This window comes from Hylaeus anthracinus, unplaced genomic scaffold, assembly GCF_026225885.1.
Source record: "Hylaeus anthracinus isolate JK02 unplaced genomic scaffold, UHH_iyHylAnth1.0_haploid 11985, whole genome shotgun sequence".
Classification (NCBI taxonomy): Eukaryota; Metazoa; Arthropoda; class Insecta; order Hymenoptera; family Colletidae; genus Hylaeus; species Hylaeus anthracinus.
In genome coordinates this window covers 10,697,101-10,711,994 of record NW_026534333.1, presented here as the reverse complement: position 1 = coordinate 10,711,994, position 14,894 = coordinate 10,697,101, and the positions used below count along the sequence as shown (strand labels likewise).

The 14,894-nt window shown below is 36.4% G+C and overlaps 2 protein-coding genes across 2 annotated transcripts; one reads left to right on the top strand and one right to left on the bottom strand.

Annotated features, from left to right (window-relative positions):
- The first annotated feature begins 953 nt into the window (after positions 1-953).
- On the top strand, positions 954-3,822 carry LOC128887217 (CRISPR-associated endoribonuclease Cas13a). Its single transcript, XM_054142877.1, has 4 exons — positions 954-1,271; positions 1,389-1,511; positions 1,767-1,950; positions 2,026-3,822. Exons 1-4 carry the CDS (start codon positions 1,199-1,201, stop codon positions 3,818-3,820), a joined length of 2,175 nt encoding a protein of 724 aa, XP_053998852.1. The 5' UTR covers positions 954-1,198; the 3' UTR covers positions 3,821-3,822.
- A 7-nt stretch (positions 3,823-3,829) lies between these two features.
- LOC128887230 (translational activator of cytochrome c oxidase 1) lies at positions 3,830-5,297 on the bottom strand. Its single transcript, XM_054142909.1, has 4 exons — positions 5,023-5,297; positions 4,588-4,831; positions 4,366-4,525; positions 3,830-4,294 (listed from the first exon to the last, which is right to left on the bottom strand). Exons 1-4 carry the CDS (start codon positions 5,228-5,230, stop codon positions 4,088-4,090), a joined length of 819 nt encoding a protein of 272 aa, XP_053998884.1. The 5' UTR covers positions 5,231-5,297; the 3' UTR covers positions 3,830-4,087.
- Positions 5,298-14,894: the final 9,597 nt, after the last annotated feature.

The following is a 14,894-nucleotide window of genomic DNA, read 5'->3' as shown; positions in this document are numbered from 1 at the left end:
ATGTTGTGTACGTGATGGATTTCATATGTTAGAGAAACTATAGTAACAACTTTACGGGAATTTTATGTTTTTGAGTAAAATAAAGCTAAGTTTGTAAAACGATACACTGTAAGAATTCAAATTTAAATCGAAAATTGTAAACGCGCACAACTTAGGCGCTACATTTAATTGTGTTACAGTAGTTTTACAGAAAGCTCTTGCATAAATGCATAATTAATGCAACCTTTGCTTTATAACACTATAATATATTAGTTAATATGTAAAATTTGTTAATGTTACAAATAGTTATTTAATGTAGCAATAATCATCGACCTTTTAGTTTAGTAGCGCCATCGGTGGAAGAAAGCCCAAGTTTGTAGTGAAAATAGTTCCTACCGTTTCTATAAGATAGCGCCACTAATACATTCGAATAAATTATTCTTTATTTTTCGTAAATGCATAATTAATACCATTCTTTGCTTTATAACACTACAATATATTGTTTCAATATCTGCTTTTACATATGTACCCGGGTCTACGAATTTAGACTGTATATCTATAATCACTATTTGCAATAAACGTAACGTACACGAATTTTTTTTTAAAGGTAACTTCAATTTAAATAGAATAATAAATGTACAGAATAATAAAATGGTAAGAGCATGTATTAATATGCCAAATTTATCATTTTTATAAATTGTAGCAATAGATTATCGACTCTTTAGTCAGTGGCGCTACTTAGCAGCTAACAGTGCGAACTATTCTCACTACAAACTTGGGCGTTTTTCCACCGATGGCGCCACTAATACTAAAACCAGTATAATATAGTGTTACCTGTATTAATATAGTTCAGTGCAAATTCGTTTTAATTGATAGCTAGATACCAGGGAAAAGTCGCTATGTTTGAACGAGAAATTTGTAAACTCACCCGCTCACAGAGCGGCTTAGTGAGCAGTGGTCTTTCTGGTTGCACCGTTTTTAGTTCAGAGTCGTGTCACTTGCGACACTGTCGTAGGGCCACAGTAAGACCACGTTCGTTGCTTTTTGTTGCTTTTCCTTGCTCGTTTGTTTCGAGTCGTGTTGAAACTTTCTCAAAATTTCTTTGATTTCGTGAAACATTTACCAGAAAGTAATTCACTTGTTCAAAAGTACCCACAACTGATCGACAGATGTTCGATCCGTGACTTTAAATAAGTGTCAATCCGAGAGTTCAGTGAACATGTCGATGCTCGCAGAACCGCGCCGAAAACAAAAATGGACACTGAACCCGCGAGGAAAACAATGGTGCGAAGGTACGCGTACATTTAAATCCATTTAATTCAGAGGTCATTTAAACTTACACTTGCACAGTACGATTCACAGATATTTAGTAAATGTAATTCAGCAAACGTGTGGATATTTCTTTACAGACTCGAACAAATTTGGGCAGAAAATGTTGGAGAAAATGGGTTGGACGAGTGGAAAAGGACTTGGAGCAAACGAACAGGGAATTACCGAGCACGTGCGCGTGTCCGTTAAAGAAGACACTGCGGGTAATGTGTACATTTACAAATGGTTCGATTTCTTTATAAAGTTTATCATGGATGTATCAAACCTAACCTAGAAATGAAACTTACTATACGCGGGAAGTGACACTTAGAAAAAGAAACTTATAATTGCTTAAAAGAAAAATCATTGCTATTTCTTAAAATTATTACACTCGGTTAGAGTATTAGATATTTTATTGTTTTTAACTTCAATGTTTTGGTATACACTGAATTCTTGAGATTTTTTTTTTTTTGTTACAGGTATTGGGTTTAAGAAAGATCATTTAGATAAAGCATGGACAGAACATCAAGATGGTTTTAATGACTTTTTACAAGAGCTACAAAGAAGTCAAAGTCATGTTGTAATACAAAAAGAGGAAATTAGAAGTGAATTAAGTGGAAAATCATTGGAGTTGAAATCTAAGTTCAGTCGAGCTCGTGTTCAGTAAGTACTTTGTGTAATAATCATTAAGCATATATACATGTATAGACTTCTCTACTTTTAAATCCTTATTATTAGCTATCAAAAATTCACAAGGGGAAAAGATGTAAATAAATACAGTTCAAAAGATCTAGCCAATATATTTGGTCAGAAAGAGTTGAACATAAGTGATAACATTAAAGAGGATGAAAGTAATTATCAGGAAAATTCTGAACCAAGTTCAGTTGGTTCTCAAGAAAATAGAGGTGGTGTTATCACTATAAATGGTGGTAACATGACTGATTATTTTATGAAAAAATATCAGAATTTTTCTGCAATGCCTAAAAATAAAAAACAAGAAGATACCAACTCAGAAAGTGAACCTGAGTATACTGGATTTGGTTTTGTATCAACAATTAACAAAGAACAATCTCATAGCAATAAGGAAATGAAAGGAACAAAAGATACTTGCGAGTATGCTTTTGAAAATCCTTGTTTAACATTAAATAGTCCTGAAAATATTTGCAATTCTAGTAGCAAAATTAAATCTTCTAAAAAAAGAAAGATTTCTGAGTACAATGAATCAAGTTATAATTCTAAAAAATGTAAACACGGTGATATAAATAAGAGTATGTATGAGAATGGTTTTATAAATGTTGCTCTAGATTTAGAAGGTCCACCTAACGAAGTTTTTAGTAGGAAGGAATTTGAAGTATCTAGAACAGAACTAGGCATTACGAATTCTGCTTTAGACTTAGATGATGAGATAAATGATAAAAAAAGAGTAACATTCAATGATTATGTAGAATATAATACTGATTCTATAAAGAAGAAGAAAGAAAGAGCTACACTAGATAAATTTGAGGTTGAAAATAAGAAAATTAAAAAGAAAAAAAAACATGAAGATAATCTTCATAGTAATGTATCATCTTGTTTCATTAATGAGGCTTTAAATATTGAAGAAATGTCTGAAGAATTACATGACAATGAAATTAATGAATTAAAAAGTAAAAGTTCTAAAAAGAGAAAAGAAAACCGTCGATCTGTTCTGGAAACAATTGTAGAAATTCCAGAGGAAGATAAAGAAACTGGTGAAAGTGGAATTAAAATTAAGAAAAATAAACAAAAAGAGAATATACTTGATAATTCCATACCAGAAGAAAATCCTTCAAGCAAAAAGGCAAGGAAAAAGAAGAAGAAGATAGAGAAAATAGAAGAAATTGTTGCTACCTGTAAAAATAATACAGAAAAAAGTACAAAAGAAGTAGATACAGACATAAAGACAACATTTGAGAAAGGAGATGAACTTTATAATCAGGAAGATCAAGAAACTTCCTATAAGCTAGAGAAAAAGAAAAAGAAAAATATTGAATTAAGTGTAGAGAAACGCGGAGAAGTAATCTCTAGAATTGAAACAGAAGTTAATAATCCAAATAATGTTGAAAAGGCAGAAGTAGAAACGATAAAATCAAAAAAGAAAAAGAAAATGAAAGCTGATGTAGATATAAACGAGTTTAGTACGGAAATTGTAAATACGAAATTCGAAAAGGAAATCTCTGATAAAGAAAATGCAAATGTTGTATGTGAACTTACTCCTAAAGTAAGAAAACCAAAGAAAAAGAAACATAAAGAATCGATGGATGAGTCTATTCCAGACAATGATAATTCCATTCATGATATGGAATCCTTAAAAGAAGAATCTGTAAACCAAGTAACAAATGCGTCTGCCAATACACCGAATACTACAAAAAATGAAACGTTTAATTCATGGAGTGAAAAGGCAAAAATGTCAAAAAGGCATTTGTTTAGATCTCTTTTTCATAGAAACTCTGTTGCACATTTTCCAGGTTCTAATGTACATGAAATAAAGGGGTATGGTGTTGATATACAATAAAGGAGTGAATAGGCTTTTTATATAAAATTTGATATATTTAAAATGTGTTGTATATAATATCACTTCACTTATGTAAAATGATTCATAACAATATTTATTATGAACATGGAATAAACAGGCGATCTGTAATTATACAGAATATTTTATTTAGTTTGAGCCGATGCTAATTTTTTACAGACAATAATAATTATTTTATAAAGTATATTTACAAGAAAGGATTGACAATTTAGTAAATATTTGTTTCATCCTAAAAGGATTAATTTTAATTTAAGATTCCTCTATGTTATCCTCTATTTTCTCAACTCCATCTACAAGTATAAGTTTTTCCTTTAGTTTATTTACACTATTAAGCTCGTCCTCGTTTAATTCAACGGTAGTTTGAGCTATACATGTATCTTCTATTGAACTTATAGAATAACCCAAACTCATTAGCTGGGTTTTACTCTTATCAGACGATAGAAACTCGCATTTGAACTGTAACAAAAACAAAAATGTAAATTTAACACAATGAAATGTGAATAGTTAAAAGAATTGATTTCCTATACCTGAAAATATGTTTTATCATCGTCTTGTATTTCTTCAACATCTTGTGAATTAATTTGGATTGCATCTTCCACTGCTTGATCTAAATTACAGTTTTTCGAAGCTATGATTATAGTTAGACATTCAAACATCTGGAGTGCTGAAGCATCTACATATTTAGAACTGTTTATTCAAAATTAGTAGATTGAAAATTAAAACAAAATGTAAGGGAACAAAATACTTACTTGAATTTTTTTATTATACCATTAATATGTGATTTTGTTCTAAAAATATTGTCAGTGTTAATGTGTAACACTAATGTGCATTTACTTGGAGTACGAATTGGGATTATCTCAAAGCGAAAGTTTTCTTTATTCTTTATCTTATTTAAAGTTGAGTTTATGGTAGCCAAAGGCATATCTACACCTCTAGCTTGATTGATAAGTTGTGCCAATTTCGTATTTTTAATTGGATCTGAAACTCCGGTCTCTTGGAAAGAAAAATTATAAACTTTTATTTTCATCACTAAGCTTCCTCCCATTGAAAATTCGATTTAGTTTAAATAAATACTAAATAGTGAAAAGTTACATTGAACACGATCAAAAATGTTTCTTCTTCAAATTTTACTCATATTTCTGAATTAATTTTAGTACTTTCAGTCGTATTTAAAAAAAACACACCTGCTATCGTAGCCCTCATTTTGTTAGTTAACATACGAAATAATTTCGATCTTGCCATATCTTTTGCCTGCTTATCATGTTTAATATTCTGCCACTTGCTATGACCCGCATAATTTCTGGTGTCTTGAAGGACAATGCTCTTACATTTATTATAAATTAATGAAGTTAATCGAAATTTCATGATGCACACAAATTCACACAAGTTCATATAGTAGGTTACGATATAACGTAAAATATAATCTTTTAGTCAATGAGTATAAAATATCTAAACTGTCGTATAGCGTATAGAAAAAGTCCTCACTGAATTAGGAACATTGCTATCAGTAGTTTGCAGTAGAGACCAGCAGAGTGCAGTACGGATCCTCTGGTCTCTAGTTATCTCTAGTTACCAGCAGTAAAAGAAATGGTAAGCATGTTAAACGTTTTGTTTCAATTCTTGTTACAATAGGATTCTGATAGCATCTTCAGTAATTTGATGAAAATGGTGTTGAGTTATCAAAATGTATGGAACGATTTTAGTTACTAAATGATGCATTAATGAACTTTAAGGCGAATATGCATGGTGCTTGAAGAAAGATAATTTCATATTATAAGGCATATTTATAAGTAATATTCATGAAATGACTTTATAAATTCAGTACATTCTGAAAGTGATGATTGTTTCTTTTACATTGATATTAATTCACTACAAAAATTAATATGTAACTTAACCTTCTAAATAGGGTTTTTTTTTATAAAGTTGATGCGATTTTATTACTAGTTTAGTGATTTCCTGTATGGAAGTTATAATTATAAGAGCATGTATGTTTTTGCTTTGCAAATATCATTGGATTCTGTTAAAATTTATCAATACTCTGCCATAATTCTTAAACGTTCCGATTCTTTGCATTTTTGTTCTCAAGTATTATGGATTTTCTTTTATAGTTCGAATGAGCGATATTCTTAAATTTGAAATTTCCAATACTAAACTTACGGAAGACGAGTTTAATTTACTCGAGGCAGAAACAGTTTAACGAGCACAGATGAAATGTACTTGATATTTATTATTCCATTATGCCATTAACAGAACGAGCGTCGCTAGATCTGTAACCGTATCCGTACATTTGTGCATGAAGGGCTTAACGATATGTACTGGTCAACAAAGAATGATTTATTATCGCTATCGGCCAAACCTTTCGAATTAATTACCCTCTTAATTAATATAATTACTCTCTCCCATCTAACTTTAAAGTGCCGTTTCGCAAATTACGATGATGAAGACTGGTATTTTGTGTAATTCTGGCTTGACGTTATGTTTCGCAAAATACTGTGATAAAGAATGGTATTTCGTGTAATTCTTGTTAGTTATAGTATTTCAACGGAAGTTGTTAAGTATTTAGTGTCGCAAAGGGTTGCTCTCAGGGGCTGTAGCTGTTCTTGGCCGCAGCTGCAGTACGGATTTGGCCGTACCCGAGGTATCCGAGCTTCTTCTAGGGCCATTGGGCCTTCAAGGACTTCTGGCATCCTTAACTGGGGTGCCAGAGAACGCCGGGATAAGAATATGACGTGTAAAAGAGAAAAAAAACGTACAGTACAACCTCGGCGATACAAACATCAATGGAAGAGCTGTAATCTTCGAGTAATGGTGGTTTCGTCTTATCGAAATTTTGTCTATGAAAGGTTTAATAAGCAAAAATTCGACTTATCGAGGCTTTTTACAAGGATTAGTGGGAGTTTTCGTAATTATCAAAGCTCAACCCCCGTTTCTGAATCACGAAAAGTGACACGTACTTAGACTTTCAGTTGTTACTTTATCGTTCGTCACGAAAATGAGATCGCTTTTGTTATAAGAGGCAGACACAGACGTTTCACAATGGGTCAAAAATCGATGTCGAATCTCGAGGAAGAATTGTCCTAGATAGCAGCGATCGATCGGTGTCCGTGGAACTCGGCGAGCGCTTTCGCCACCGAATTCTAAATTTAGTCAGCTTGTTCGTGGTCATTCTTTTTAATTACCCTCGACTGGAGGGCCTCCAGCGACTTTACGGGGACGGGATCTAACCCTGTTAACTCTGCGCTGGGTGGTTCCTTTGACACACCAGATATAGGACATGTTCAGCATGTCGTTGCCTTTAATTCACGTACGCTCGCCGCTTTCTGGACGGTTAACCGGACAGAGAGAGGAGGGTTTTAATAAATTTTGCACGGGAGTTCACCCTTTACTGTCCATTCCTATTAAGATGTATATATTCCGGCTCGTGCAAAGCGCGTGGGGCTCTGTGGCCAGGGAAAAAGGGCGCGTTTGAAGGCGAACTTCTTGCTGGAAAAACGTTCGCATGATTTGTGGGATGAAATTTCAATATTTACACGGCTAACGTTCCACGGGGAAATTTTTCGAACGGAAATTTCCGATTACGGTGATTAACGATGACCGATTCTTGCTATTTTAAGTAGATTTCCAGCGAAGTCTAAGTAAATGGTAACGCGTTGGAAATTGGGACTTGCTTTGGTATTTCATTACATCAGTAATACTTTAGTATTACTTCAGTAATAAAAGTTTGATACGAAATCTTCGTAAAGCTAGCGTTAAAGATGCTTTCAAACGCGTTCGTTGTATTCGGTCTCGCAAAGCCTTTAACGATCTTCCTCCACGCAATGGTATCACGTACGCCGGAAATATTTCCGCGTAATTTACTTTCGAAACGCATCCCCTCCAACGGCCAACGACGCTCCCTTTTACGGTGCATCGAAAGTAATAAGGGGTAAATAGTGGACCGTTGAAAAATAAACCGTATTTACATCTCATTTCATTCGTTGCACCATGAATTCCTACCCCTTATCTTCACCCGGCTATTCTATCTGCGTTTAATACCCACTTTACCATCCTTACGTCGCGAGTACCCCATTACGATGGCGGAACGTCGATATCGAAACTACTCGTTAACTGTTAACGTTATTTCCCGCGCCCTTGCCGTGGGAAAATAATTTCGCTTTTCGTTGCGTTACTCTGTCCGTAATTAAAATACTTCGGATCCGGGATCTAATAAATCTCTTAACTCACGTTGTCTTTCCGCCCTGATTCTCACCGGATCACTTTAATCCCCCTTCCTTCCACGTCTCTTCCATCCTGTCACCCTCTTTCCCGTTTCTTTCACGCTTTTATGCTTCTCTCTCTTGCCTCGTGGCTCTACCTGCTTTTCCTATTCTTATCCCCCGCGCTCTTATTGCATTACGTTGCCAGTAATTCTTTTTTTGGGTTTGGACCAGCAAGGAATACTTTTGTTACAGCGAAACGTTAGTGGACATAACTGCTATTTCTATCGATTCATAGGAATCTATTAACACGTTAACTGCCTGTTATTATTATGATAATACAAATTGTTACTTAATTTGTTCTTTTAGAAAGAAAATTTATGATCTTCTGTTGCAATAATTCATGACTCGAAAAGCTATAAACTTTACCCTTGAGTAATTGCAATCAATTTGAACTGCGAGACATCTCGTAGTTGGCAGTGAATGGGTTGACCGTGTTTTCGGTATTTACAGGGTGTCCCACCTAACTTTTGTATCTTCAAATTATTGTGGCTTTTTGTGATGGAAAATAAATGCCAGAGGAAAGGAACGATTGTCTTAGATCGTTCATTGTATTTGGTGATATTTTATTATTTAGCGATGACATGATCCTTTCTATTAATCATTTTAGTCGGAGCCTCGGTGTATACCTCATTTTTTAAGTAGCCCTTACGAGAAATATCTTATTCGATTTGTAGGTTGCTTCTAAATAGGCTGGTTGTTGAATCGTTTAGTGTTTAATCTACATCTCAAGTGGATTCCACATGTTACAGGACACTGTGTAGAGACGGGAGAGAGGAGATGTGTCCTAGAAGGAATTACGAGTTGTAGTGGGTCAGACGTTTCAGTCAGCTTTCGTAAGATCCGCGACTAAGCATATGTCACTCGATACCGTCCACGTCCCCCTTACTCATAATACCACAATCCCCTTAATCCAGGACTGACCTCTCTTTCTCCTTACGATAACATACATCCTCCGCGAGTGACGCTTATTTATATGCGTATAAATAAGCGTACCGAATTCTAAAAGTTGAAGTCGAGTACTCTGCCTACAAAAAATCCACGAATATTCCTTAGAAACTGATAAAAAAAAAAAAAAGGAGTACCCCCTCAATCGTGAATACAGAAATTGTAATTCAACGCGTACAATTTCCTCTCCTTTATTAAAAATTTGCGTTGCAGACAAATAACAGCGCACGCGCCACGATATAGTCAGTCCTATAATTATTCGTACCCTCTGTCACCTTAGGGTGAAACTGGTATATTAGCTTCATGTTTGTAGCTTTATATTCACACATTTCTATAATGTTATATAATGTACGTATTAATGTATTATATTTATAATTCTATATACGTAATATGTTTCTCAGGATAATTGAGGCTTTGCATATGATGTCTATCGAAGAAATTTGCTTAAATTGTAGGTTCGATGTTTCCAAGTGTACGTTTGTATAAATACGTTGATGTATGTACATGTAAATATATACCAATATAAGCTTATTCATATACATATTTATAACGAAACATTCATCTGGTAATATCAAAACTATTATTTAATTTAGCCAAGATTCTTCGATAGACATTGAGTGTACGAGTATTTACGGGACTGCCTGTATTCCACGAATACGAAACATAGATGAACTTGATTGAACATTCAGAAATCGTAACTCAATATTTTGTTTCTACTCGGCTATTTCACACGCTCGTTCCTCCCTTCCCGCTTCACTTTGTCGGACTTTCATGCTCTATTTGTACTTGTACCTATTTCTTTGTGCCTGTTTCTCTGAACACTTTCTCTCATACTCTTGGCGTTTCTCTCCTTTTCCTGCGATTTCAGGCTCTCTTTCGAGCTCTCCCGCGCGTATAGGTATGTACGCCATGTTCAATTTTATGAGGGGAAACGTATACTGCGAGCCGACGGGCGACGTTTAATAAAAGCGTGGGTGTGTGCGCTAGGGGTGCTAGTTAGCACGACGCTAGGCGCCGGCGACGACGTCGCCGTCTGGACGCCTATGGCCTCCTCTCGACGTCCTACACCGACGACGACGACGACGACCTCGTCTCACTCTCTTCAGGCACGTTCTGACACAAAGTGGTCGTTCTTTAAAAATCCAAAGAACGTCTTGGCGATTCGAAATAATACCGTCCTTGGCGCTTAGCGTCCCTGCCCTCGGGGTTCTTGGCACGGAAATGTTTATTTATTGGCATAGTCTGCTAGATAAATTGACAGAGACGAACGCGTCGCTGTACCTTACGATGCCACGTTTCGATACTTGTAATCGAACAAAATTATTCTTTCAAGGGAACTATCGTTTCATAAATATATTCATTTTGTAATATTTACGCTGCGCGTTACTAATATGTCTGCAAAATATTTAGTAGAATCAGTTTAATTTTGTTGTTGTCAATTGTGACAAGTTAGTGTATGATGGACAGTGGAAGCAGTTCGTTATTTTAATATTTTACTGTAAATAAAAATTAATAGACATTGTAATAATTATTAATCAATAATAGAATAGTTCGACTGGTTTTACAAGCTATTATTCATTTTTGGTAAAAGTAACCTAATTTTTAGACACTTGGCGAAATACTTTTCGAGGTAATTGGTAAATGGAACAACAGCACGATGGAATAGTTAAACTGGTTTTACGTTGAAAGGTAAAAAACAACATTTTACCTCGTTCGCTCATGGAAATTTCACAAAAAGTAGCTTTCATCGCGTCGAGAAGAGCATGCAAATGTACCCACGCGTCTGTTTATCGCTGTATTTCGCGCGCAACATGTTTTTCATGCGATTCTGCGTCGTATCGCGCTGTAATAGAAAATTTTGATTCAAATGCATCGCCGTGCGTCGCGCTAGGACGTGCAAATTACACGGAGTTCACGGTACGATGCATCTCATTTAGATAAACGCTTGTCATGCTGATTAAACCGTGCCGCTTGGAAAGATGCCGCTTTACGATTATTATTATTATTACATACAACATATTAAATTGTCACGCTCACGGTGAAAACTCCCTGTTTCTGAGCATAATTGAAGCTTGGCATATGAAATTACCTTAGGGTGACACTGGTATATTAGCTTCATTTTTGTAGTTTTATATTTACACATTTCTATAATGTTATATGATGTACATATTAATGTATAATATTATATTTGTAATTCTAGATATGTTATATGTTTCTGAGGATAATTGAGGCTTTGCATATGAAATTACCTTAGGATGAAATTGGCACATTAGCTCAATTTTTGTAGTTTTATATTCACACATTTGAATAATATTACATTTACAATTCTAAATAATACGTATCTAGAGCGTACTCCAACGAAAAGAGTCGCGTTGTTTCGATGGTTACTTTATACCAGTATTTCTAAACCTTTTTGGTCCAAAAGTCGTCATCATCGGGTTTTATTTCTTATATTCCTTAATTCAGCCACTTTTAATTTTCAAAAGCTTAAATTGCTTGTTAATTCCAGAAATAAAAATGACGAATACCATTACCGAGACACAAATACAGGAATGTGAAAGGAACAAAAGTCGAATAGTATTCATTACTTGCAATTTTAATTTGACATACACAAAGATACGATACGTGAAAATAAGTAAACTTCTCGTCTCAGCACAGATTCTCTGTGATTTTCTGCTCGTCACTGGCAAAAAAAAGTATGGTACGTAACGTCAGGGGATTCGACTTTCTGGCAGAACAATTTCAAGTCGAGCCGAAAGTCATTCACCTGCTAATTGCACGCGCTCGCGCGCCAGCCAGTCAGAGGTGTCTTTTATATTTCGCGAATAGCCTCGAATCGCTTTGAAAGGAGTCAGCGAGAAGCGATTTCACGGAGAACCTTGGCGCAGTCTTATGGAACAGAGTGCTGCACGCACTCGTTGGGACTTTATTAGCCGCCAGTAATGATGGCGAGGGAGAGAATGAGAGTGTTGCGCAGTGATTCAGGTTAATATTCGGTGAACAAGGAGATACTCTCCCCCTCTTCCTTCGTCTCTTGGTATACGCATCTTTCTCCCCTGTTCTTTCTTTCCTACTGTTTTTCAATTTTCCCTCGCTTCGTTTTCCCCTTCCGTCCTTGTTCTTCGCTACGGTGTTATTCCGTGTTTCTTCCCGTGGCCCTCTTTCCGTTCCCTCGAACCGATTCTCTGGCCCAACTTTCCGCGTTTCAGCGTATTTAGCGGGCAGTAAAAGCTTTAATGAAAAGGATCTCGACTCCACCAGGCAGTAAAATCGGTTATATCGACACCGAGGGGAGAATGCTCCGTCAAACAGACGAAATTTATCGCGCAATCATATAAACGCCACCTCGATCGGCTCTTTACGCGATCTTGCGGTCGACGAAACTTTGGATAAAATTTATTTCACCCTTTCACATTTAATCAATTAATACCAAATGCGTTATAGTCGAAAGAAACCTGAACGTTCAGGGAAATTGCGACAAATCTAGCACAAAAATACGCTGCTGCAAAATCTACGATTATCAATATAGAGAATAAACATAAATGTGCTATTAAAAAGTATTTATAGGAAATTCAGTAGCTCGCTCAAGTAGTTTACATAACGAAGGCTGTCCTCCTGCTTCTGTCGATGATTTATTCGAAATGATTTGCATGATTATTGGACAGCTAATATCCGATACCATACAGCGATAATTTGAACCCGATAATAGCATTGATAACTTAATAAGTCGTTTCGCAGTTTGATAAACTTCTGATATTAATCGGTGAAATCTGCTCGTTGCCGCGTCATCGAGTATTCGCGCAATATTATATCCGTTAGAATTCATAATGAATTCATAATGAACTCGGTGATAAATTAATGGATAAAATATTTTCTATTTTCGTTTTCGCCGTTTCGCTTGAACGGTCGTTTTATTTGTCGCGTTTCGTTGAAGAGGAAGGCAAAGTAATCGATAAAGGGGGCGCGGTCGCTAATGAGGAGATTTACGGTGACGTCAATAATTGCCGGGAGTGACTATGGCTCTTTAAAATGGGTCGTGCGAGGTGTCGGGACCTAGTCCTGGTATTCCAGATGGATACCGAATTAAACATAATACAGGTGATCTTGTATAGGCCGTTTCGAAGTACGTAGCTCGCACATTCTTTTTCGAGTTAACAGTCCTTGTTATTATCTTCATTGCTAGTTACCATTCTTTCCTTTTCCATTGTTTTACTAAAAAGTTGTTAGCCAGTACTCGAATTTAAGAAGGATCTTAACAAATATTACAATCCCACAATCTGTTATTCTGGACACCACTGTATACACTGTATACATTACGAGAAAATGACAAAAACAGAAAAGAAAACAGATTCTTTGAAAGTTCTAGACTAAAATACCTCCTCAGACGATCTTCTATAAAGAAAGATAAAACGATATTTGGCCCTGTAGAAGACGTTTCGAACGTCGACGAATGATCGATATCGCTAGGTGCTCTCGATCGGCCATTACCGCAGACGAGGATGACGAGGACAATGTCTGTCAACTGTAATTTCTCGGCAGACATTTTTCCTCTCCGCACGTGTGGGCGTGTGTTTAACGGTGTGTTCCCATCGTTCATTAAGTTAACGATCCATCGTTAACCTTACCTTTATTGGATGCGTTCGACGGGGCTTCATAGACAGGAAAAAGCAAAGAAAGAGGGGAAAAAAGTGCAACGCCTCCCGACGTTCGGCGTTGCTTCTGACGCCATATGGCGGTGGTGTTTCGAGGCGACCGATGCCATCCATTTCAGGGATAGTACGCCATTCGGTCTGGGTTATAGAATTCGTAGTTTAGTTCGGTAGTTTAGTTGTTTTCTTTCTGCAAAATCACGAAATGTCCTATCCATTTCTGTAAGTTTGTTTTTATTCTCGCGATGGTTGTGAAGTGCGACACAAACAGAAAATATTCGTTCACGAATTAAAAGAATTCTCTGTAATAGAGAAAGTAGCGTCACTTGAAATTCTATTTAATAACGAGCTAAATGAAATTTGAAATTTTTTTAACGATCTGCGATCATTTCAAAGAATTCCTAATCTGAAGATCTTAAAAGAAGAAACAAGAATTAAATATTGTTTAGACGAATACGAATTTGCAAATTGATATAATAATATTAATATCCTTCGATACACTTGGCATACGTGTGTCACGTTTGCACACGCCATAAGTGCATAAAATCCGCAGTCTCGTGATCGAGAGTGGTCGAGGATATACAAAAGTAGCTGCGACTCGGGACCAATGCCAAATGGAGCGTATGTTTGCATAAACTTTTTTCATTGCTATCGTGTCCTCGATCCACCGTCGAAGTGGCTCCCACGTGTTAGGATGCAGCCTGTAGTTAAAGAGTTCTGGCTTAGGATTAAAGTCCCCTTCTTCTTTCGACGATTCCCAAGGCGCGGTCGATTCCTTCGAGCGATTCCGTCTGCCATTTCTCGAAGGAATTTTTTTCGAGTCGAGTAGAGGCACGTTCTCGAATAACATTTCGACCAATCTGAAACAAAATTTCGTAGTTTCGGTACGATAAATGCTCGCCGAAGCAGCGTCGAAAAGGGGAGCAGAGGCATTTCGGATGACCCCGTCTCGCGACGAAAAGGAAGACGCGTACGTGGTTGCTCGTGGACGAAAAAGGAAACGGATAGCGAGGAGAAAAGTATTTCATCCTTCTTTCGAGGCTTTCCCCGCCGGATCCTTGCCAAGTCTGGTCCGGGTATTACCTCCTTTGAATCTACCACGAACAAGGATTGGTCTTTAAGACGCTCGCGGGGGTTAGGTTAGTAATTTGCGGATTATACGGCCAAGAGGAAGGCAAGACCAAGGAGGAGGATAGAGGGAAA